General features: G+C 43.3%; 2 protein-coding genes across 5 annotated transcripts in view; one reads left to right on the top strand and one right to left on the bottom strand.

The window, feature by feature from the left end:
* Positions 1-453: 453 nt before the first annotated feature.
* Positions 454-8,411, bottom strand: Ddx5 (DEAD-box helicase 5). The gene is made up of 13 exons (XM_029545962.1): positions 8,142-8,411; positions 6,775-6,940; positions 6,318-6,414; positions 6,100-6,233; positions 5,929-5,994; positions 5,473-5,614; positions 5,218-5,378; positions 4,962-5,134; positions 4,503-4,613; positions 4,182-4,243; positions 4,038-4,097; positions 2,541-2,765; positions 454-2,340 (listed from the first exon to the last, which is right to left on the bottom strand). The coding sequence occupies exons 1-13, from the start codon at positions 8,183-8,185 to the stop codon at positions 1,934-1,936; spliced, it is 1,848 nt and encodes a 615-aa protein (XP_029401822.1). The 5' UTR covers positions 8,186-8,411; the 3' UTR covers positions 454-1,933.
* Positions 8,412-8,522: 111 nt separating this feature from the next.
* Positions 8,523-25,905, top strand: part of Cep95 (centrosomal protein 95) — a 28,466-nt gene continuing 11,083 nt past the window's right edge. For 2 of the 4 annotated variants that reach the window (XM_029545964.1, XM_021213348.2), the window contains exons 1-8: positions 8,523-9,224; positions 10,589-10,717; positions 12,537-12,644; positions 15,995-16,105; positions 18,308-18,407; positions 19,551-19,660; positions 22,574-22,699; positions 23,819-24,012. In XM_029545964.1, the coding sequence (XP_029401824.1) occupies positions 9,206-9,224; positions 10,589-10,717; positions 12,537-12,644; positions 15,995-16,105; positions 18,308-18,407; positions 19,551-19,660; positions 22,574-22,699; positions 23,819-24,012 (897 nt within the window). In that variant the 5' untranslated portion in view covers positions 8,523-9,205. Of the gene's footprint in view, positions 9,225-10,588; positions 10,718-12,536; positions 12,645-15,647; positions 15,772-15,994; positions 16,106-18,307; positions 18,408-19,550; positions 19,661-22,573; positions 22,700-23,818; positions 24,013-25,905 lie in introns of those variants that run through there. The other 2 variants (XM_029545965.1, XM_029545966.1) reach the window with 2 other exon arrangements.

The following is a 25,905-nucleotide window of genomic DNA, read 5'->3' on the forward strand; positions in this document are numbered from 1 at the left end:
TGTGGTTGCTGGGATTTGAACTCTGGACCTTCGGAGGAGCAGTCAGGTGCTCTTACCGACTGAGCCATCTCACCAGCCCCAAAACCTATTTTTTAAAAAGAGTGTGTCAGATCTCACTACAGATGGTTGTGAGCCACCACATGGTTGCTGGGAAATGAACTCAGGACCTCTGGAAGAGCAGTCAGTGCTCTTAACCTCTGTACTTCCCTTCTAGTAGAAAGCAGGTGATACTTGCCTAGGATAAAGGGGTGTTTTTGATATTAAGAGTTTGATTATGAGGTGCAGGACTGTTGTGGTAGCTCACTCCTTTAATCTTTATAGAGCACTAAGGGACAATCTGACTTCAAGGCCAGCTTGGCCTATGTATCAAATTCCAGGATAGTTGAAGTAGGGAAGGTAGGGGTGCAAAAACCCAGGTAAGAGGCCTCTACGCGAATAAATAAATGAAGAGAATGGGGAGAAAAATCACATTTATTAGTTAAGACAACCACAGGCTGGACACAACACACATGCTAAAAAGTGGACTGTCTTTTAAAACTTCAAAGGTAATTTTTTCCAAGCCCCACAATCATTTCCATAATTATTTACAAAATAAAAGGTCCACAGTAAGACATTAAACAGTAAAATATGTAATAAATGCTCCAATCTACACCTATACTTAAAAATCATGAATCTGACTAGCCATGCCATTGAAAACCACTCGGTACTAGAGGATGAACCAGTTTTCAATGTTATCAGCCCTGGAAAACACGCCCAGCTCCCACCCCCAGCACACTCTAGTTTGTTAACATTTTATAAATAAGGCATTAACAATAAGCCCATTTTAAAAACAAAAAACTAAGTAACTTCCTTTAACACTTTTGTCCTGGGCAAAAAACACACCATTTTCTTTTGGGAAGACATTTAGACCTCCTTATAGCCATTCTGAAACAAAGCTGTTTGCTGGTGATCCTACTTAAATCTAAAGCTTTCCCCCATCCTAGCTGTAAGCCATGGTGAACCTGACAAACGTTTGACTGTGCTTTTGGTTATGATGCCTGGNGCTAGTCTTCCTTGTGACTAGCCTACAAGACCCCTAAAATCCCCTGAAATAATCTGACTTCCAGGTGTGGCTATAAGCACTCTGGCAAGTCTGCGAGGACTAGGAACCTACAAGGTAACCTGCACTAAAGACACAGTGCACAGCTCTTGGGCTAACAGTCTTTCAGCTTTGCGCATTTCCGCAGTTGACAACAAAACCAAGAGATGGAATAAAATTTTGATAAAAGCAAAAATGTCATCACTTAAAACTGTTTTGCAAAAGAAATCACCATGTCATTTATATAGTTCCTGTTCTGTAGTTCACTCTTAAGGAAAATAGGCTATTAAATGACTTCCCTGATGCTGAAAAATGACAAAGCTTTTATGCANTTAATCTGGAATTATAAAATCCATTGTCTCTTAACTTCTTCCCATACAAACAGATAAGTAAGGGCCTTCTGAGTTCCTCTCCTAAATCCAGGAATGGGAAGTAGTCAACTTAAGTTGTGTAAAAATAAACACCAAAACAAAAATCCCCCCAAAAACATACTATCTAAGCCAAGTTTTACATGACATTATATATGTAAAATAAAGNACAATTTCACTTAATTCAGTCTTCAAATATCTTTTATTGGAAGGCCATGCATTGCCTTCATTTATTGTATTTGAAATCACTGTACAGTTACTTTTGTGAAAACACTGCCTGCATTTTCTAGTACAAAAAAAACCTAAAAATTGTTTCAGGAATGTAGAGAAATATCCAACTTAAATAGCGAAAAAAGTGCACCATAATTACTGCTGCACTGCAGNCATTTCTGCATTTCCCATGTTTCTTAAATAACTATCTTGTCTGATAACACACAATATAAAGAGCAATTATGAAAAACAGACATTTACATATACTTCTAAAGTCTTATTGAGAATACCCTGTTGGCATGGGATAGCCAATCATAGGCGCAGCAGCTGCGGTAGCAGGATATGCATATGCCTGTTGGTTCATACCATTGTGCATATTTGCAACATTACTTCCATATTGCTGAGTGCTATCATAACCGTTCTGGTAAGTCCCTGTTGGATTACCAGTCCTAAAACTGGTCTGTATGCCAGCAGATACAAAATTACTCCCAAAGCTCCCATTGGTGTAATTTGCAGCACTGTAAACACCATTCTGAGTTTTAGCCCCAAAATCTCTCTTAAGCAGACTAGAGTAGCCTCTGTCATAGTTTTCCCTGTCTCTAAAGGTATTAAATCCACCCCTTTTGCCTGCAGAGTATCTGTCACGACGATCATCCTTCATGCCTCCTCTACCCCTGGATCGACCTGTTAAGAAAATAAGTGGAAATTGATCAATTTTATCTATGGCATAAGTGTGCTAAGATAGGAGAGTTAGATAGCTCTATTTATGCTGGAGGCTTTTAGATTCTTTAGGTTTCAAAATAAAAACTACTCATTCCTCCGATCCCACTTTGTAGACAAGAGGTGACTGCCACCTACCAGAAACATCTCTTAAAGATCCTTACCTGAACCTCTGTCTTCGACCAACTGAAGCAACTTGGGATTAATTGCTTGATTAGCTTCCCGAAGCACAGAGATAAGGTCGCTCACTTGCTTTATGTTATTAGGTGTAAAGAAAGTGTATGCTGTGCCTGTTTTGGTACTGCGAGCAGTTCTTCCAATTCGATGAATATAATCCTCTGAGGAGTTAGGGTAGTCATAATTGATGACAAATTTCACATCTTCCACATCTGTAAGGTGTTGCAGTGTGGCAAAATAGCAATGTACGGAGTTTTGCACACCACAACAGCCAGACCAAAAATAAAAAGTTAGACAATTGTATTCCCAAGAAGGTACGGGCTGAAAAAAATACAGTTAAAATGGTTATCCATTTCCTGTAGGAACACCATTGAGGTAGAAAAAAAGGGCAGGGTAGAAAAAAAAAAAAAAAAACCCCACCCAAAAAACAAAAAAAAAATTTGCACATGTCAGCTGTCTTAACACCCACCCACTGACAGCCTATCAAGGGAATGTGTGTTCTCCTTAGCACATTCCCAAATTTACAGTCCCTTTACAGATCATCAAGTGACATCTGAATGCTTCTGCGCAGTAGGGCCAATTAAAAGTTTCTCAGCAATCTCTTCATGTGCTCATTTTTGAGGACCTTTAAACAAAAATGTAAAGGTCCTTTGCAAACACTCATCAGAAGTTCAAAATTCTGGCCACACTGCTTGTCTTGCCAAGACCTTACAACTGCAGCTGCAAGAAAAACATACCTGTCCCCCAAAAGTTGTTTTAATGCACTGTGTCTCGTCTAGGCAAGCGCTTCCAAGAAGCCAGGATTCACTTGAGAATGTGTCTCTCTCTGGCAGGTCTCGACATGACGACTACTGTGTAGGTGAGGGAGGAACTTTCAAGGCACTTTCTTTTCCCACTGACTATGTGTGAGAAGTTGGTCCTGCTCTAGGTCTCATGTGCCAGTACTCACCAATTTGTAAAAGGCTTAGTACCTTTTAAAGCTGCTCTCTCCATTTCAAACTTGAACAAAAATTTCATTGAACATTGAAGTTTGGAAATTTCTTCGACATTTCAGCAAACTCACTGAAACTCAAAGACCCACAGATCACAGTGAACAGTTTGAAACAATGCTGTACCATGGCAATCATGCAAAGCATGGGACAGATGAAATACCACGGCAGTGAACTGTGAGGTAACTTCCATTTTTTTCCCCCGGAGAGAACAGTTTATGGGGCAGAGGTGGTATGTTCTGCCCTTTGAAGATTACTGGCACACTTTCAGCTTTTCACCTCTCTAATCGACTGGAAGCAGCCAGCCGATCACTAGTCCTCCATCCCCCTCGAGTCCTCCGATTGTCATGCCTAGGCCTTGCCACAAAGACTGCACCTTTATGTGAAAAAAACTTAGAAAAATGCAGAGGTTAAAGAAAGCAATAAACTTTCTTTAAAAAAAACTACATGGAGATCTTCTGGGAAACCAAGCCATGAATTCGAGTTTGTACTAACCTAGCCCTCTGGAGGCCACATCGGTAGCAATCAGAATAGGAGCTTTTCCATGTTTGAATTCTATAAAGACAAACGTGAGTAATCATCAATGCAAGCAAATGATGTCATCAAGCTACAAACTAATCACATATTTAAAATACATACCATTTAGAACCCAGTCACGTTCCTGCTGACTCTTGTCACCATGGATGCCCATGGCAGGCCACCTATATCAAGAATTAAATTATCAGTACACCCAACTTAAAACTCTAGTCAAGAATCTACCATATTAATCTCCACTGTACTTCATCTTGGCCAAGTGTTCTCCCACTAAGCATCGCAACCCAGAGCCTACTACAAGTCACTGAACTAATTCATACAATTACCCTATATCACAGCACATGATTCCCAAAAAACACTCTGCTCCCGATCAAAGTACTTTGCCTTTTCCTAAAGTCTGCTTTGATTCATCAGGAAGCCACATACCCATCTCTCCTCATTTTTCTGGTAAGTTCATCACATCTTCTTTTGGTTTCAACAAAAACAATGGTTTTGTTCTCCTTCTCACTCATGATCTCTTCCATCAGACGAATAAGCCTAAAGATAAACTCACTATTTAAAAAAGGATATAAAAAAACCAAACCACAAACCCTGATTTTGTGCTTAGTGAAGTCAATTGACCACGTTATCAATATAAGTCAAAATATCAAACCCACTAAGCCACCACACATACAGATTTTTCAGGTGTACCACTTTATACTAGCTTGTGTAGTGGCTAGGCTCAAAAACTAGTTTTTTTTTTCCTCAACCACACCAAGCCATATCACCAACAAATGGATTTTAAAAAGAACATATAGCACACTACCTTAGTTTTATTTTGAGACAATTTTCACTGACTACTCTTATATAAGCAAGATTTTCTCAATTGTTAAAACATAAACTTACTTTTCATCCTTTTCAACATCATGACATACATCCACAATCTGAAGAATGTTATGGTTTGCACTCAGTTCCAGTGCACCAATATTGATATGAATATAGTCTTTCAGGAAATCTTCAGCAAGCTGTCTTACTTCTTTTGGCCAAGTTGCACTCCACATTAGTGTTTGCCTATCAGGCTGAAGATTTAAAGAAATAAATTAGACCTCAACCTTAAGAGCAATCCTAGAACTGATTTTTATGATAACAGAAGGATACTTACTCTTATTTGATCCACAATTTTCCTTATTTGGGGTTCAAACCCCATATCAAGCATCCTATCAGCTTCATCAAGGACAAGGTAAGTTGTTCTTCTCAGATTGGTTTTCCCACACTCTAAAAAGTCAATCAGTCTTCCAGGTGTTGCAATACAGATTTCCACACCTTTAAATAAATAAATAGTAGTAGTAGATTAACTATTAATACACAAAACTTTCATCTGTATCAGTGACAAAGATCCCCCTTTATGGTCGCATACCTCTTTCCAAATCACGGATCTGTGGTCCTTTGGGAGCACCACCATAGATGCAAGTAGACTTCAAGCGACAAGCTCTACAATATTCAGCAGCCACTTGCTGCACCTGCTGTGCCAGTTCCCGAGTTGGTGCCAGCACCAAGCACTAAGTTTGAAAAAACAGTGTTTAGTATAAACCAGTTTACTAAAATGCTATGTCTTTGGAATTAGAATTCAGATGGGTTTTAAGACTTTTTTTTCTTTTGAGACAGTGTCTCCTGTCATTTAAATTGGCTGCCACTCCTGGATTCTCCAGTTTCTACCTTGCAGGCACTATGCTCAAGATAGATTTTGTGTGTGGAAGCACATGTAGAAACCAGAGGGCAACTTTTCTAAGTTGGTCTCTCCTTATGGCAGTTCCTATATAAAAAAGGAGTTTTTTTTTAGCAAATATGGTGGAAAACTTAAGATAATACTTACAATAGGTCCATCACCTCTCTCTAGGAATGGCTGGTGGTTTATGTGTACAATGGCAGGCAGCAAATACTATTGAAGGGTAAAAATAATAGAAATTGGATTAAAATAGTTTTAAAAATATCTACAGGTCACCTCTCCCACAACTTACAATTTATCAAGTTTTCCTAGACTTACAGATAATGTTTTCCCAGATCCAGTCTGAGCTACTCCAACCATATCCAATCCACTGAGAGCAACTGGCCAGCCCTGAGCTTGAATAGCAGTGGGTTCAGTGAAGTTCTGCCTTGCAATCACATCCATGACATTCGCTGCAACCAACAATACCATTTTAATAACAAATTTATAGGCAAAAGAGGGGGGAAAAATGAAAGGAAAAAGATGAAAGTCCTTACCAGGAAAGTTTGCTTCATAAAAATTCAGAACAGGTTTTGGACAGTTGTGACCTCTAACTGTAATCTCCTTGCTTCTTCTGTACGTATCTACCTCTTGCTGAAAAACAAATGATCTCAGTCTCAGACTTCCACCAGCCAGTGACATGTTCCCTATAGCTCAATACATTTTTAAACATACTCATTTCTAAAAATCTGGACCCATTAATGAGAACTCTAATTGGCAATAAAAATTATGTTATAATACTTATTTAAACGAGAAAAAAAAAGCCCAAATAGGCTGCTAACCTGTTTCCCCAGTGATAGGATTAAAATAGGGCACCATAGCACAAGAAAAATTCAACGGAAACGTACCACAAGCAACTCTCCAAATCATTTGCAAGACACCTATTGTTTCCATCTAATTGACTAGAAGCAGTTACTGAGTTATACCATGAAGAAGCCACATTTACAAACTCACTGCTGTGCGCCTTGCCAAATCAGGGTGTTCCTGATAAAAATTCTTCTCAAATTTGGGCAGCTCATCAAGATTCCACTTCTTTTTAACTAGTTTCTCCCCAGGATTTCCAAACTTCTTTCCAGAGAGGGGTCCTGTTCTACTCCCTCCAAATCGAGGTGCACCAAACCTAAAAAAAAAAAAAAAAAAAAAAAAAAAAAAAAAAAAAGTTGGGTACATTGTCAAAGAGTTCTACACGAACAGGTTTGCCCTCACATTTCATTTACTGCCTTTTGATACCAGCCGAAGTGTACTTCTGGAATTCTTCCCAACTGTCATTCTAAGGACAACTACAACTGGCAGCGTTTCTTTTCTGAAGTCCCAAGCACGCTCTACTGAGGCCAAATAAACATCATGGGTTTATCAGGTTGCAAACTGCCCAAACGTCTGACGTTCAGATTACAAGGACAACAGTTAGAGCCTCCATCTTCTCTCCCCACTGAGCTTAGGAATTAGCGTCTAGGAGCTGGGCAGGAAGGGAGGAGCTTAGTAAGGTTATTTTTGCCCCCGTTTTCACCAAAGGACCGAATCTTTAAGAAATAACGGGGCCGCACACGCAATGTAAGCAGCTGAACGAGGCTAGCACGGCGGGCAGGGTAGAAAGAGGAACGGGCGCCAGCGAGCCGCGTTTAGGAAAACGACGACGCGAACGGCTGCAAACCAAGGTAACAAAATTATATAACGCGAGGGAGAAAAAGAGGAGGAGCCGAGAGCAACCGGGGGAGGAGTCCCGGCCCGGGCGGCGTTCCCGCTGGGGCGGCGCTTCCTTCTTTGTCTCGCATTTCTCTCTGCGCCACATTTTCTCGCCGCTGCCATTTTGAGCTCCTCCGCCGGGCGGGGTAACAAAGGCGCCGCCGCCATGTCCGAGGCCGGCATTTTGTGGCTGCGGCCCCGCCACATGGCTGAAAAGGCTGGCGTAGGCCACCCAACCTGGCACAGGAGGCCTCGAAAGCGCCCCTTCTTTTCCCCGGGGATACCGGCCCCCCCCCAAAAAAAACCCAACGAAAGGTTGCGCAAACGACGCCGGGAGCCGCCTCAAAGGCGCGGCGCTTCCCGACCGAAAACACTCCTCCGGGCTTCCCACAACAGCCGCGAGGTCGCCCGGGCCGCCCCGGGCCCTGGCCCTCCGTAGCCAAATAAAAATCTAAGATTGAACGCCATTACCCGAACCGTAGCCTTTAACGGCTTTTAACCGGATGTGTGACAAAAGCCAGGCCTCCATCCAGGAAGGAAAAAAAAAAAATCATCCAAGGGTCGGTTGGAAAGGGGAGCTTCGGCCGCGCCGCCCCCCCATCCCCCACCCGGCCTGACAGGTCCCTCGTCGCACTCACCCTCGATCCCGGCCGCGGTCTCGGTCGCTAGAGTAACTCGACATGGCGTCAATGTTGGCGGTGTGCGGGCGGAACCCAGTGGAGGGAGAATCCGGCGGCGACGGGTCGCGGAGAGAAGGCCTCGGCGACGGCGAAGCCTCTGCGGGGGCGTCACCAGCGGAGGGGGCCAGTGGTATCAAGGGCCAGAGCTGCGAGGGCGAGGACCGATGGCAATGAATGAGGTGCCGGCCGCGTCCCGGCAGCCGCTTTTATAGTCTGGCCCGCCTCCTCGCCGCAAAGCACGCTGGGAGCCGCTCTATGACCTAATCACCCCGCCCCCCTCCCCCGGCTCGGAGGCCTCAACGCCCGCCGCGGTTCCGGGATCCGCCATGTTCCCGCCCCTCCCCGGCGCCCGTTTATTACTCGCTTCACGCCTGGGTGACACCACTAGAATGCCTCGCCCCCACGCCCTTTTGGCGACACCGCCGCCTCTCGTCTCGCTACACCTCAGACGAGCTGCTTCCCCGCGGCCAGCCGGTCCTTAAGATGGCCAGCGCCGGCCATCCCACCGTCTCTACTTGAAGATGTTTACGTCCCCACAGCTCCCCCCACGCCCATAACCGAAGGAGACCGGGGAGGCGGAGCTTGGCCTCGTCACGTGATCGGACCCAGGGCCAGGCGGATCGCACTACTTCCTCGCTGGCTCTCGGCGGAGGAACACCAAGCCACCGACTCACCGGAAGCGCGGCTCCAACGCCCCCGGGGAGATCGGACGGGCTGCTGGGTGACCTGGCTGTCCTGCCCGCCGATCTGAGAACCCGTCAGCGGGATCTTGTCCGCGGGGAATGGTCTCTGGAGCCCACAAACTGCCGCCTCAGCGCGTGCTGCGAAAGGAAGTGCTCCTCGGATGACCAATCAGCGTCGAGAAGCCGTTTTAACGTCCCTCCCTCTTCCACCCCTCCTTCCCTGCTCGCTGGTGTCTACCCCCTCCTCCTCCTCCCGCCGGCTCGACCGGGTTCGACCCTTCCGGGACACCGTCGCCCGCGCTCTCGTCTTGGAGTCCGGCCGCGACCTCTCCTGGCAGTATGGCCAGCTCAGAGGCTGGTGAGTCTCGGCCTGGAGCCCTGGCGTTTCTGTACTGCCGCATTCCGCGGGCCTCGGGCTGAATCTGAACCGTGGCTGCGCTGCTGCGGAGGCTCGTGACTGTCAGACACTAGTTGCAGTCGCAAGGGAGGGTTTCTCTGAATTTAGGGTCTCAGCCTCGAGACCTCTTGCGGTTTCCAGGCGTGGAACTGGGATTGGGATGAGATAGGAGCTCTTTGTCGAGGCTGGGACCCCCGCATCCTGTCTTTACATACAGAGCAGTCAATCCTTCTTGGATCCGACTTTTTGTGGTGTATCAAGCCACAGACTCTTTTTCTCCATGCTTTGTTTGGACTAAGGCGGAACCTATCTTTATATTGATTTTTTTTTCCCCTTTTGAGGCATGGCACTCATACGTTCTTTTGATGCCCTCTAGAGTAACTGGCTTTGTCTAGTACTGCCTTTGAAAAGCCAATTGATTCGGTTGTTTAGGACGCTTTCCTCTTTCCAAGACAGCATACAAAATGGTTGTCATGGCTTGGTCAGCTGTGCGACATGGGCATCGGGAGGAGGGCATAATGGGCATTACATATTCAGACTATTGTCTCCAGAACGTCTGTCCTTACTGGAAATGCCAGTTCCAGACATTTAAGGATTCAGGGGTTTCAAGTTTTGTAATTACTGTTGAAAGCCTTCACCTTAGTCCTGCACTATCTAGGGAAGGGCAAGAGCTGTTTTTGGAAAACAACGGGGAGCTTGATTAGTATTATTAATGTGCTAATTTAGAACTTAGCGATTTGGTTTTTTTTTTCTCTTTCATTTTTACCTTCGTATACATCAAATATAATAAAAAGGAAAACTAACAAACGCATTAGTGTCGGTGTTGTCATTATTCAAGTTCTTAACAGCCTAAATTAATCCCTTATTTGGGCACCCGAGAGATCTTAACTTAAACAAGATAATTGGGTAAAACCATGTCTAAAACTATTGGGAATTCTGAGCCACCTCCGTTAATTTCTAGCAACTTTTAGATTATCATTACAGCTGTCTTATGACATTCCTGGTTACCTATAAATTTATTGTAACTAAAAAACACCCATGTGAGTATAAAAATACTGGTAAATAGGATTTTAGGTTGCAAGAATAAGAGTTGGGTTGCAACAGCGGTTTTGACTGCAAAGGAGCTAGCTAGCACCAGAAATCATCCCTGCAAATTAAATACATCTTTTGAAAACTTGCCTGGCTGAGTCTTCGAAATTTCATGAGTCCTTATCTTCTATAGTTTTCAATGTATATTCTTGTGCAGCAGTAATTTTTAAATGTACATATATATGACTTTATTGCTATTGAAGACTGATTACCCCCCCCCACTTCTTCCCCAACAGAATGGGTAACAATTGCCAATAACCTTCTTTTTAAATGTCACATACACCTGAGGATCCACGAACTTCAAGACTGTGATGCTAATGTTTTTATTGCCCTTTATCAGTCCATTGTGGGAGAAAAGGTACCAGGTAAGGGTACTGAAAAGTGAGATTCATTTTATGTCTTAGGTCAGAGGTTTCCTTTGTTTCCCTTTCAACATCTTATTTCTATCCAAATATGGCACAAGGTGCTTTAATGAGTGCATTATGGACCTCACCCATAATAATAGCCAGGATTAAATAGTTTGGCGTTTATTTGAATTAATCCCCATTTGATTCATATAGTTCATTCATGACTTTAAAAACATTATTTCTGTAACTATCTTCAAGATTGTAAATTTGAATGGGTCTTGGAAATTTATTGGCTCTTAACTACTGATTATAGATAAGAATTAACATTATAGTGAAGTATGTTGGCCATGCAGATTTACATAGTGAATTCTAGAGTTACATAGTCCTTGTTTCCGAAAGAAAGAAAGAAAAAAAAATGCAGTTTGTATTTGGTTAACCTAATTTACTGAGAAGATAGATAGCTAATTCATGCTGTCGTGGTGCGTGCTTCTTATCCCAGCACTGCAGAGGCAGAAGGGAGGTAGATCTCTCCACAGAGATGAGGTCCAGCCTGGTCCACAGATCGAGGAAATGAAAATAGCCAACAAATGTGACTTACTGTGCTCACTTTCTTCTAGGTGCCAGATCATTTGCATGTGTCCTCTGTTAAATATCACAGACCCCTCATCCTTAGATTCCTTATTGTTCCTTCCTTTGGCTCTAACTGGTAAAGCGTTACTATAAAATGAGTAATCTCTTCATCTCCCCACCATTGACTTGAATGAGTGTCCTCCATGTTTTCTAGAATAAGGGTGTGACCTGGTGTTGTGGAAGCTTGATATTAGTTTTAACTGTCCAGGGTTCATCTTTTGGTTGTTGTTACTGTTTTAAGACAGTGTCTTTCTCACTGTCAATCCCTGCTGTACTTGAGCTCACTCTGTAGAGCAGGCTTGACTTGAACTCAGAACTGCACCTGCCTCTGCCTCTGCCTCTGCCTCTCAAGCCTCAGGAGCAAAGGCATACACTACTACACCCAGCTCTAGGGCCAAATTCAATACCAGAGAGACACTTGGCTTGCTGTTGAGATCTCTCCATACTCTCTCATGTGTGCTTTAGCTTTTATGCCAGCTATTCCCAGAAGATGCTTGTAACGGCCTTTAAGAGGCCTACCTGAGCACCTGCTGGGGTTTGATGCTCTTGATTTTTGAGACAGTATTACTGTGTAGCCTCAGTTGGCCTAGAATTTGCTGTGTGGACCAGGCTGTACTTTGCCTTCTGAATGAATGGTGGAATTAAGGCATGTGCCACCATGTCAAGCTGATTTGGGATTTAATTTTTTGCTTTACTTTGTCAAGGAAAGCAGCTCATAGTTAGGGAATTAAGTATCTTTTTGATTGTTATGTTTTTGAGACAAGTCTGGTTTATAGACAAGTGTAGTTGCAAGCTCATAATACTACCACAGCCCCTCTGGTGCTGAGATTGTAGATGTGTGTCGTCATGCACAGCCTTGTTTTTATTATTAGACCATCTTATTGTCTTGAATATAGGGATCTCTTTATTCCTTTTCATGGTGCTTCCATAAAATACAATCATACATGCGTGAAAAGTATCTCACTAATATATACAGAGTGTTGAAAACAAGTTCCAATCAATAGTCAGTCAATGCAGACTCTGGTGCATAGCATTTAGGCCCCTCACTCCTTAAGTTCTTTTTTGTTGTCTGAGTTGCTTTTAGAGCAGTAGAGTTTACTCAGAAGCCTAGTCATAGACTATGACAAATGTAAATATATGTACTTACATTTTAAAATTTGGCTCCTCAAAGATCTAAAACAATGTGACTTTCCCTCCTGCCCCACAGACCTCATAGTTATTCCCAGGAATCAAGAAGATGAGGCCCACAATGTACAAGCGGTAATTGATTCACTAGCTTTGGATTACCTTCAGGTCAGCCTGTCTCACATAACAGGTTAGTATATATTTACCTATCAGATAATGACATATTTTATTAAGTGTTAGACTCTTAGGTGCTGTTTAACCAAGTCCAAACAGGAAGCTAAGACTGAGCTACCATGAGGGCCCTTACCTGGAGTCAGAATGTGTTGTATGTGTTTCTTGTTTTTTTGGTTTTTAGAGACAGGGTTTCTCTATGTATCCCTGGCTGTCCTGGAACTCACTCTGTAGGCCAGGCTGGCCTCGAACTCAGAAATCTGCCTGAGTGCTACATAGAGAAACTCTCAAACAAATCTGCCCCCTACCCCTTGAAAAAGGTATGTGCCACCATGCTACTTTTAAAGCATCATGCTGAATGAATAGTGTAGCTAAAGAAACTTCTAAATGTCCACAATTAGGGGCTGATTAAATTACAATTTATTTATTAATGTGCATTGGTGTTTTGCCTGCATGTATGTATGTGTGAGGGTGTCAAGTCATGTGGAACTGGATTATGGACAGCTATCAGCTATGAGCTGTCCTGTGGGTGCTGGGAATTGAACCTGGGTACTCTGGAAGTGCAGCAGGTACTGCTAACCACGGAGCCACCTCTCCAGCCTGAGGATTTTTATAATACACAATTTTCACATTACAGAGAATAATCTCCAGTATATATACTGCATTAGAAAAACGTGTCTTTCTGGTGCTAGATCATAGTGCATGTACAGTGCGTTAGAGCAGATATCGAAGGAGGATCTGTGTGTTCCTGACTGCATTCAGAGAGACTTAAGAAGCATGCTACTCTGATGGCATCAAATGAGACTTTCATGGATTCTGAAAGGGACAAGAATTGTCCTTGAGTAATTTTAAAACTTAAAAAAATTTTTTTTGAGATTTAGTTTATATGTATGGGCATTTTGCCAGCATGTAGAGGGTGCCAGGTTGCCTTTGGAACTGCAGATATAGACAGTTGTGAGCTCCCGTGTGGGTGTTGGGATTGAACCCAGGTCCTCTGAAGAGTAGTCAGCGAGTTTAGCTGTTAAGCCACTGAGCTCTTTCCAGCTCCAGGTCTCTGAAATTGAACTGTGTTATCCATTTAAACAGTTAGAATATACTTTAATCGCTTCCTTACATGCTTGCCTAGCATATAGGAGACCTGGGTTCAGTCTCTTAACCCCACACCCAGACACAGATACAATTTCATGTAAACTCTTTCTTAAACTTTTCCCAGAATAATGTAGGGTATACTATGCTGCATTCAAAACAAAACATAACACATGTATTGATAGTTCCAGATCGAGAATTAAGAATTCTAATAAATGAGCTCAATGAACAGTGAGAATCTTAGAAATGCCTCTGTGTGTGTGTGTGTGTGTGTGTGTGTGTGTGTGTGTGTGTTTGTGTATTTTTTGGTTTTTTTTTTTTTTTTTTGTTTGTTTTTTGAGACAGGGTTTCTCTGTATAGCCCTGGCTGTCCTGGAACTCACTCTGTAGACCAGGCTGGCCTTAAACTCAGAAACCNGCCTGCCTCTGNCTCCCAAGTGCTGGGATTAAAGGCGTGCATGACTAAATGGCGTTGACCAATTGGATGGAATGGATGTGGAGGGGGAGGCTCCTTGTTCTTGCAGCGGAACTACTGTATCGTCTGAGCAGTGCGTCTTTTTTTTAAAGCCAGGTTCTCAAATTGTAGCTGTGTCTGACTGATTAGCCCAGGCTGGCCTCAGACTCCTAGCAGTCCTCCTATCCCAGAATCCTTAGTGTGGGGATTGTAGGTTCAGGTTACTGTGAATGGCTTGGTATATGTGCTCTCTAAACGTCCTGGAGCAAGGTTATAAAAACACCTATCTGTAAAGGTTTTAGTATAGAGCTGTCCTGGTAGCACAGCAGTGAAAAGCTGAAGGTCCACTTACCTCTTCAGGCCGACCGCAGAGCAGCTTTTAACTGCTTCCGGCTCTTTTAAAGTACTTGCTCCCACCACAAAGCTCTGCGCTCTGCTGATGATCCAGCTGCTGGGTTGGCGTCATATGCTCCCCATCCTGGAAACCGAGAAGTCTGAGTATGCCCTTGGGACACAATTACATATTTTAAGCCAGAAAAACACAGCTCTTGAAAACATGGTTTCTGGTGTGTTATTTTAAAAATTAAAAAGCCTGTCAAACTCTGTCTGATTTTACCAGCAGCAGAGGAAAACGTCAGAGTTTTGGATTTGGTTTGTTTTATGTCATGGTTAAAATAAATGGGCTGGGGGCTGGAGAGATGGCTCAGCAGTTAAGAGCACTGACTGTTCTTTCGAAGGTCCAGAGTTCAGATCCCAGCAACCATGTGGTGGCTCACAACCATCTGTAATGAGATCTGACGCCCTCTTCTGGCATGTCTGAAGACAGCTACAGTGTACTCACATATAATAAATAAATAAATTTTATAAATAAATAAATGGGCTGGATTCTCAAAAACCAGATTTCAAGACTGCTTTTTCTTTTTCTTTTTTTTTAATGATAGGCGTAATTTTCCAAAGATAGACAGTACAGGAAGATAAGTTCCATCCAGACTTGATATTGATTAGAGTCCGTTTTAGATGATTTTAAACAAATCAATCTTACATGTTTTACCAGCCCACTGCTCTTCAGCATTCCAACTTAACATTTATCTGTGGTTTCTTATGGCCAGATGTTGTGCTAGAGCCTTTCCAAAGATTAACTTCTGAGAGCTAGAGGTATAAATCAGTGGGGAGGGTGCTTGCCTAGCATGCAGGAAGCAGGCCTTTGCTCTCCAGTGCCATCTTAAACCAGGTATGCTGAACATGGCTGTAGTTCCAGCATTCGGGAGGTGGAGGCAGGAGGAGGAGGAGGAAGAGGAAGAGAAAGAATTTACAGTCATCCATTACTGCGTAGAAAGTTTGAGACCAGTTTGGGATACTGTCTCAAGAAGGAATAAAATGGTTCAACCTTTACAAAGTAAATAGATGTGAGCCGAGGCTCCTAACGGAAGCAGCCGGCAAGCTGTTAGCTTTGTCTTGCTGTAACTTTTCCCAGGTGCCTCAGTCCTCCTCCTACCACTCCTCAACTAGCTACTGTAAAGTTCCTGCTCTTTCCTGTTTTGGTGGGGATCTCCCAGAGGATGTTCCTTGGAAACACTTACTCAGCTGCTCAGAAAAGGACCGTGCCAGTGAGTGATTAAATACTACATTCAGGCTTCCCGGCCCCTTGTGTCTTCAGATACAGGCAGACAACAGGAAATAGATGGTTTTGATAATGTATCATTGCTTTTCCTTGGTTAGTTTATACCTGTGTTCCCAAACAGCACTCAAATATATATAGTCATGTCAAAGTTTATGAAACTTTCTGGTTTCTTCGTTAAATGTCTTAAAGTCTGTGTCTTCTGTATTCAGGAGAAAACATAGTGAAAGGGGATAATGAATCTATCAAGAATCTCCTAGAAATATTTGATGGATTGCTGGATTATCTGACAGAATACGTCAGTGAATCGTCTCCCAACAAAAGTAAGTTTAAGTACCGACGGTCAGCTCAGAATCTCTAATACGGAACAGCTGGTACATGGAAGGATAAAGTTCTAGTTCTTTCTGTTCTCAGTGGTTAGAAACTCTATCCTAGTCTCCCATTATACTCTTTGCTAACTTGGATGTGGCTCTTAAATTACCACCGATCAATAACAAAGTTACGCTTTTAGCTGAATTATTTATTGTCCTATTATTACATGAAATCTCTTGTTCCAGGATTTCCTGTCAGAACTGCCATCACACATGGCAAGTGTGGACATTACTGAGGTAGCAGCAGGGAGACCTGGTCCATCATTGGGTCTGACCTAAACTGGCATTTTGTGACAGCCTGAATATTTTTAATATTACTCTTTGAGTAACCCAGTTCAGACTTACCGTGTGAAATTTCTTTAATGAAGAAATTTACTGCCATACTCAAATTCATTTTTTTTCACTTTTGATAAATTCTGTATCTAGGGACTTACCCTAACGAAGTAATCCTAAAGACATTTAAGTGCTTGAAATTCTCCTTGCACTGTTATTTGTAATTATGGAAAAGGAAGCTGTATTTGTGTGTGTGTGTGTGTGTGAGAGCGAGAGCGAGAGCGAGAGCGAGAGAGAGAGAGAGAGAGAGAGAGAGAGAGAGAGAGAGAGAGAGTGCGAGAGAGAACGCGCGCGCGCGCGCGCACGTGCGCGCTGGAGAAGCAGGGTCCGATGTAATGCAGGCTAACTAATCTGGAGCTCACTGTGCCTGAGGATGACCTTGAATTTTTTCTTCTTTATTGGGACAGAGTGTCTCTGTGTAGCCCTGGCTGTCCTGGAACTCACTCTGTAGACCAGGCTGGCCTCAGAGATCCACCTGCCTCTGCCGTTGTAGCGCTGGGATTACAGGTGTTTACTACCACATCCTGCAAGAAGAAGCTATAGCTTAACAATTGAAGAGTAAGCGATTCTGTTGACTGCAGGGATGGAGCAGGGAGCAGGTCAGAGCTGGGATTTTCATGAGTGCATAATAGAACCAGGAATATTCATTCCCAGGGCAAGTCTGTAGTGAGTTGAGTTGTGCAGTTGTGACAACACCTAAGTTAAATATTGTTTTCTGAGGTTTGAGTTTCGCTTACACAGATCTAAAGTGTATTTACTGGTTACTGTTACCTGGAGCTGATCATATTCTTCAAAGGTCCAGTTAACAGCAATAGGAAGCAAATGTCTATTGTCATTAATTACATGACCTGGGTCCTAGCATTATTGTTTACCACTGAAGAATGAGGCTTTGAAGGCAGAGACTCGGGGGGTTAGTACCTGGTTCTTCCTCTCCCTGTATTGTCCATGTTCTCTAAGCTTTTGTTCTTTATTCTTTGGGACAGGGCCTTGAATAGGCAACACTGGGCTTCACCCCCTGATAGTCCTTCCTCAGTCTGCCCATGATGACAGGTGTGCCCCATTACACCGACTCTCGACCTGTATTCTTTTCTGAAGGTTGTGAACAATATTAAGTGGGAATAGTTAGGGAAGAGCAAGTGCACAAGAGTGTCAATAGATGGTCCTGAAATGCAGGTCTGGGGATGTGCAGGCAGACAGAAGTGGGTGAATGCTTCCAAAGAAACAGGGGAGATCTGGTCACCAGAGGCCTCCTGTTTCCTGGATTCATCCTGACCTTGGTGTAAGAGATGGAGCTTTTTATCTAAGCCGTGATGTGGTCTCCTAGCCTAAGGCTTGGAACCTGAGGTGTGTTGGCACAGTCTTGCTTTTGTGCTGAATCCCTTTCTTATACCCCACTATCCCTTACAGATGAAGTGGTGACCATGTAAGTGAGCCTAGCTTTAACAGTGGGACTGGATAGGACTGGTAGAGCCTTGGTGGGTAAGCATTTGCCTCATAAGCTTGATCACCTGAATTCCGTTCCCAGAACCCACAGAGAAGGAGAGAAACAACTCCCCAAAGTTGTCCTCTGACCTCCACACTTGGGTTGTGACACTCAATCTCCTGCACAAGTATGCCCCCCCCCCCAAAGTGTGCAAACACAGGGAAATAATGAAGCTTTGCTGTGATCACCTGACTGCCTGCCTTGCTGTGAGAGCCCCCTTGTCTCTTGTTCTCCAGGGGACTCACTGTAGGTGGTGGTTGGCTTGCTCATGTCATTTTCATGTTGGTTCAGGACAGACAGGGTATTAACTTAGCCTTCATTTTTGTCTTTTTAAACAGGTGAAACTGAGCAGTATTCTAAAGACTCTCATGGAGAAGAAGCTGGGGAGGACCTTGAACGTACTGAGGGGTCACAGTGGAGAAAAGCTTCTTTTATGAGGTAGTGTGCAATGCCTGTATATTTCATCAGACAAGTTATGCTTCCCACTATGTGAGATTAAACTCAGCATACTCTCTAATGATTCCTCCAAAAGCTAATGTGAACATTTTACGCCTTTCTGAGACTTTGAATTTCCTTTCTTTCCTATCTCTGCTTTCACAACTTTTTTCATTCTAGACTTTTGTTGAGATGGTTCTAAGTACCCCTGGCTGCCTTGAATTCCTGATTCTCCTGCCTCTGCCTTTCAACTGTTGGGATTAAAGGTGTGTGGTAACACACCAACACTTAATTCTTTTCGTTATCTATGTATGTATGTATGTATCTATCTATCTATCTGTCTTTTTGTTTAATTTTTGAGGCAGGGTCTCACTATGTAGCTTTGGCTAGCCTAGGACTCACAGATTAAAGGCATATCTTTGATCCCAGTACTCAGGAGGCAGAGGTAGATGAATTTCTGACTTTGAGGCCAGCCTGGTCAAAAAAAGTGAGTTTCAGGACAGGGAGGGCTACACAGAGAAACCTGGAAGGAAGGAAGGAAAGGAAGGAAGGAAGGAAGGAAAAAAAAAAGGATGGACGGATGGATACTGGTACTCCACCAACTCTTTCCCTATCTTAGACTCACCAGGGTTTGCTGTATGTCTCTCTGTCTGTCTGTATGTATTTGTTAAAAAAGATTATTATGTAAAGTATATTGTGTTTTCCCTGCATGTAAGTCTGCAGGCCAGAAGAGGGTACCAGATCTCATTATAGATGGTTATGAGCCACCATGTGGTTGCTGGGAATTGAACTCAGGACCTCTGGAAGAGCAGACAGTGCTCACTTCTGAGCCATCTCTCCAGCCCCCAGGTTTGCTGATTTTTTAATCCTTGATACGTGAAATTGTTTCCACCTTGCATATAGCAGTCAAAACCAAACAGAAAAAAACGGCAAAAGGAAATCTTCCTTTCACCCCCAACTCCATCCCCTTTTTGTGCTGGGATAAACTAAGGACTTTAAGCATGGGAGGCAAGTGCTGAATTAACTGGGCTACACCAAAACCCCAGTTTATGCACCTAGGAATAAGCAGCCTGAATACCTCTGAGCACCTGTTTGAAATAGCTGTCCTTAGTCAAACCAGGCCATAGTGAATGAGCCCTTTTTCAGGTGTTCATCGGACACTTTGGGCCCCACCTGGGAGGAAGATGACGCTGAGTCCACAGGTGAAATAATTAGGCTGGGAGATACTGCACATACCTTTTCCCAAAGAAGTAATGGTGAGTAGACACATTTTAAATACCAATTGTCTTTTAACACACAGCACAAAAATGTAGACTTATCAGGTAACCTCTGAGGTCTAGAAAAGTAGGCAGGTGGCACTTCCACATCTGGGTCCTAGTGACACACTGGGAAATGAGCAGCCGCAGAGCCACCTTGATGGTGCTCAGCCTCTGTGAGGACAGACTGTAAAATGGACAGGAAAACTCTGGCTTATCTTAGTCTCAAAACCTGGCAAGATACAAGGCCACAATAAGGATGTTTTTGGATGGAACGATGAAAGGCTCTTATGGAAATAGGTACAATAAACTAAGAATCAAGAGACTTCATTCCATAACTGCTGGCTTTGTGACTTTGGACGAGGCCCTTTTCTGAGTATGGTTTCATCACTGTGAAATGGGACACTTGGACTAAGCCATCCCTGCAGTCTCTGTCAGCATTAACACTTGGATTGGAGGGAAGGCTTACGTCCCAGCAGCAGACCAAAGCCGGGGGGAGTGGGTAGGGAGTCTAGGATGGGTTGTGTGATATCAGATGCCATGAAAAATGTGTAACTGCAAAATCTGAAACTTTGAGTACTGACATGCTGTAAGTGGAAAATTTCAGCCTGGGTCAGCCAAATGTCTTGTCCAGTAAAGGCACCTTGCCACCAAGCCTGGCCACCCTAGTTCTAATCCAAGGACCCACCCAGTAGGACGAAACTCCCAAGTTATCTTCAGAGCTTCATATGGCCACCATGGTATCCTGTGCACAAAGATAAATAAAATATAAACAGGTAGGGAGGTGCAGGGCTACTATGGTAATTTTTTATTGTATATTATATATTATATGGCTAGTTTTATGTCGACTTGATGGAAGCTGAAGTCATTGGAGAGGAGGGAACCTCAACTGAGAAAATGCCTCCATAAGATTAGGCTGTAGTCAGGCCTGTAGGACATTTTCTTAATTATTGATATATGTGTGAGGGCCCAGCCCATTGTGGGTGGAACCATGGCTGGGCTGGTGGTCCTGGGTTCTATAAGAGAGCAGGCTGAGCAAGCCAGGAAGTGGTACTACTTCATAGCCATAGCCTCTGTATAATCCCTGTCAGGTTCCTGTTTTTACTGCTTTGGATGGTGAGCTCTGATGTGTGGAAGGGTGACTGAAATAACCCTTTCCTTCCCAAGTTGCTTTTGGTTATAGTGTTTCATCACAGCAATAGCAACTCTAAGACATATACATACATAAAATTCTCAAGAATAAAGAATGGGCTGGAAAGATGGCTCAACGGTTATTCTTCCAGAGGTCTTGACTTCAATTTCCAGCAACTACATGGTGACTCATAACCATCTGTAATGGGATGAGATGCCATTTTCTGGTGTATCTAAAGACAGCTACAGGGTACTCATATACATAGAATAAATAAATAATTCTTTAAACAAACAAACAAACAAACAAACAAAAGCTGGGCGTGGTGGCACACGCCTTTAATCCCAGCACTCGGTAGGCAGAGGCAGGTGGATTTCTGAGTTCGAGGCCAGCCTGGTCTACAAAGTGAGTTCCAGGACAGCCAGGGCTATACAGAGAAACCCTGTCTCGGGAAAAAAAAAAAAAGAATAAAGAAAAACTGGTTAGATGTGGTGCATGCCTTTAATTCCAGCACTCAAGAGGAAGAGACAGAAGGATCTCTGTGAGTTTGAGGCCAGTTTGGTCTATATAGTAAGTTTCAGGACAGTCAGATTTACACAGAGAAACCCTGTCTCCAAAAAAGAAAAAAAAGGGGGGGGCCTGGTGAGATGGCTCAGCGGTTTAAGAGCACTGACTGCTCTTCCAAAAGTCCTGAGTTCAAATCCCAGCAACCACATGGTGGCTCACAACGACCTGTAATGAGATCTTACGCCCTCTTCTGATGTGTCAGAAGTCAGCTACAGTGTACTTATTTATAATAGTAAATAATTCTTTGGGCTAGAGCAAGCAGGAACTGAGTAAGCAGGGCTGACCAGAGTGAGCAGAGGTCCTAAAATTTCAGTTCCCAACAACCACATGAAGACTCACAACCATCTGTTCAGCTACAGTGGACTCATATTCATAAAATAATCTTTAAAAAAAAAAAAAAAGCCTGGTGGTGGTAGTGCATGCCTTTAATCCCAGCACTTGGGAGGCAGAGGCAAGTGGATTTCTGAGTTTGAGGCCAGTCTGGTCTATACAGAGAAACCCTGTCTCGAAAAAAGAAAGAAAGAAAGAAAGAAAGAAGAAAAGGGAAAAGAAAAATGTTGAGGCTATGTGTTAAGGCATATATGAAGCATGAATGAATTGGGTCCTTCCTCTATTAAAGATTATTTTGTATATGAGCATATTTCCAAAGTTGCAAATCCTTTTGGCTCTAAGCACTCAGATATGGGATATACATCCTGTTACTTGTTTTCAGATTAGACACAGAGCTCCAGAGAATCCATTCAGTCAAGAAAAAAATTCAGACTACAAATTTAATCATAACTTAAAAAGGCCAAGAATAAAAACAAATAGAAAGCTGGGGTGTAGTGTTTGAATTTCCCGTGATAAAAGGGCACCTTCCTCTTATGTTTAGATGGATATGTCAGATAAGTCATACACTTCACAGGCATCTAATTTAGGCTTCGCTCCCAAACCCTAAGTTTTAGGGAATGGTACTAGCCACAAGCCAGCTTCATGCAGCCGCATCCCTGCACCTCTGGCACCTACTCTCCTACAGCAGAGCAGTGCAGCACTGGTAAAACTTCACTCAGGCTGTGGCGCACATATCCTAGTACATTTGTTACAGGTCACGGCATCCTGAGCAGCTGGGACAATATATCGCTCATGTATATTGTTGAACATGTTCCTATTAGCTTTTAATGTATTTAACAAACTTTGTTGATGGTTTAAAATTTCAGCCTTAACATTCTCTTTCTCAGGTGCTCAAAATTCTATGGACTTACGGTCTAGAAGAACCTTGGCTTCACCAGGCTTTGAGCCTGAGGACATGTTGAACCCCAGCTTGTCGGGTTTTCTATCCCAGAATGGGCCACCTTGTGAGGCAGGTGAGCTGCGCTGGGGTCTGAGTTCTTGACGCTGCCTGCAGCTGCGTGTGCCATGCTGCAGTGCTCATATGTGGGTCAGAGGGCTGCTGGTACAGGACAGGTGTTGCCTTCTACTGTAGGTCCTGGGGGTTGAATTGAGATCATCTGGATTGGCAGCAAGCACCTCACCTGCTGAACCATTTTGCCAGCCCATGAGCTCTGTTTTAATTAAATTAAAAATATATTCCTGTCTTAGTTAGGGTTTTACTGCTGTGAACAGACTCTATGACCAAGGCAGCTCTTATAAGACAACATTTAACCTGGGCTGGCTTACAGGTTCAGAGGTTCAGTCCAATATCATCAAGGTGGGAGTGTGACAACATTCAGGCAGGCATGGTGCAGGAGGAGCTGAGGGTTCTACATCTTCATCTGAAGGCCGCTAGGAGAAGACTGTCTTCCAAGGAGCTAGGACAAGTGTCCTATTTGTTTGTTTGTTTGTTTGTTTTTAAAGATTTATTTATTTATTATATGTAAGTACACTGTAGTTATCTTCAGACACACCAGAAGAGGGTGTCAGATCTCATTGTGGGTGGTTGTGACCCACCATGTGGTTGCTGGGACTTGAACTCAGGACCTTCGGAAGAGCAGTCAGTGCTCTTACCTGTTGAGCCTTCTCACCAGCCCAGGACAAGTGTCTTAAAGCCCACACCCACAGTGACACAATTACTCAAAGAAGGCTGCACCTACTCCAACAAGGCCATATCTCCAAATAGTGCCACTCTCTGAACCAAGCATATTCAAACCACCGCAATTCCTAAACTGAGCCTGGTGGCTGATGGTGTAATCCCAGCAATTGGGAAGCTGAGCAGATGGATTGATGTGCAAAGTTTGAGGACAGCCTGGAATATAGAGTGAATTCTAGAATAGTGAGGATCTTGTAGAGTGATAACCTTTTTCAAAAACAAAACCAGTTATATAGTCATTGCTGGCCTGAGGCTATAGCTCAGTGGAAGAGTGTGCCTGCACATGAGGCCTGGGCTCCATCTTTCCCATAGAGTGTGTGAATATGCTTGTATGTGTGTGTGTAAAACTATTCGTTTTTAGTGATTCCATTGTAAAATTCACTGTAATCTCTCTTAGCATCAGAAACTCCTCCTATGAGCATGGTTCCAAGTGCCAGGAAACTAGGTGAGCCAATCCGAGCTGCCATTCCTTTACATCCTCCCTACCATCCTTCTGAGCCTAGAGCACCTTGTCCCATAGGCAAAGAATACCTCTGGTCAAGTCGCCACTTGTCTACTCCGACTTCTGGAGAGTACATGGCATCTTCTGTGGTAAGTGGAAAGGTCTTCTTATAATTGACTAGAAGCCCATAGTTTACTTATTTTTGCTGCTGGTGATGGAACCTAGAGCCTTGAATAAATATGCTGAGCATACACAGTCCAGCTGATCTGTACCCCAGCCCCAGAAGCTCATCTGCTTAAAGAGGTCTCTGCTAGAATGGTTGTCAGGTCTGAGCCAGGCACAATGACCCGTACTCGAATCATAGCACTTGGGAAGCTAAGATGAGGGTCATTGGGAATTTGAGGCCAAGCTGGGCAATACACTGAGACCCTCGCTCTCATTCATAAACAACAAATATAAACTAAATAAAATAAACTAAATAAACAATTTATTTTGTTTTTTTTTGTTTTTTGGTTTTTTTTTTGTTTTTCGAGACAGGGTTTCTCTGTATAGCTCTGGCTGTCCTGGAACTCACTTTGTAGACCAGGCTGGCCTCGAACTCAGAAATCCGCCTGCCTCTACCTCCTGAGTGCTGGGATTAAAAGCGTATGCCACCATGCCCAGCTTAAACAATTTAAATAAACAAATAATCAAAATATCTTATTCCTTTTTTGAGACAAGGTCTTCATGTGTGTGTAGTCCTGGCCAGCCAGAACACACAAATCCCCAATATTTCATAAACCCACTCCTCAGAGCTCAGAGGCAAGAAGACTGGAAATCTACATTTATCCTTAGCTGTAAGAAACCCTGTCCTATAAACAAATTGGGGTTGGAGAGATGAGTCAGTGTTTAAGAGCACTAGCTTCTCTCCCAGGGGACCCAGGTGGCAGCTCACAACTTCCAGTCACTTAGTCCCAGAGGATCAGACACCCTCTTCTCTGTAGAGACATACGTGTTGCATAGTCATACACACTGGCAAAACACCCATTTACACAAAATAATAAACTAAGCAAGTAAAAATAATAAACCAAATAATAAAATAAATAACTTATTTTGATTTTTCAACATGGAGTTTCTTTGTGTAGTCTTGGCTGTCCTAGAATTTACTCTATAGTCCAGGCTGGTGTAGAACTCAGAGATCCACCTGCCTCTACCTCCACAGTGCTGAGATTAGCAGTGTGCACCATTGCCCAGCAATAAAATACTTTTTAAATTAAAAGAAAAAAGTTGGCACTGTATCTCCCTTTATGCTCTTATCCTAGGCAGACAGGGAGGGAAAGCATGAGGAAGACTGGAGGTAGCACATACAGGACGTTCAGTTTTTGCCAAGCACAAGTTCTGGGTACTGTACAGGCATTAGATGATTAGCCCTCAACAGTTGTGGAGTGGATACTGCACTCCAAGGGAAAGCTAATCTAGAGAAGTTAATGCCTTGTTTGAGGCTATACCAAAATTGCAGAATCAGAATTTGAACTCAAGTGTAAACATCTGGCCTGAGCCGTATATTCCTAATTAAATACTTACAAATTATAAAGTAAAGAACAATCATATATTTTCACTGTTTTGCATAAAGCACTTAATATCTTGGCCTATTTGTTCTTTGCTTGAAAAAAATTTTTTTTCATATTATCATCTTGTCCCTAAACTTTCTGGAAAAACAAGGCATATACGTGCTGGGGTAGAGCTGTACGGAATGATCTCATTATGAAGAAATGCAAATCATCGTCGTCATGCCGGGGGTGGGGTCACACACCTTTGATCACAGTGTTCAGGGGGGTCTGTGGGTTCAAGACAGTTGTGGTCCTTATAGTGAGCTCTAGGCCAGCCAGGGCTACACAAAGAAACAGTGAGAGCCCGGCTCACAAAAAGGGAGGGAGAGGCAAACCATGCAGAAAAGTACAAGGAGAAATAGCCCTGTGTGCTCATCAGTCTACACTGTGCTTCTGCTCAGGGAGGAGGAGGAGGAGGAAGAGGAAGAGGAGGAGGAGGAAGAGGAGGAGAAG

This window comes from Mus pahari, chromosome 14 (assembly GCF_900095145.1).
Source record: "Mus pahari chromosome 14, PAHARI_EIJ_v1.1, whole genome shotgun sequence".
Classification (NCBI taxonomy): domain Eukaryota; kingdom Metazoa; phylum Chordata; class Mammalia; order Rodentia; family Muridae; genus Mus; species Mus pahari.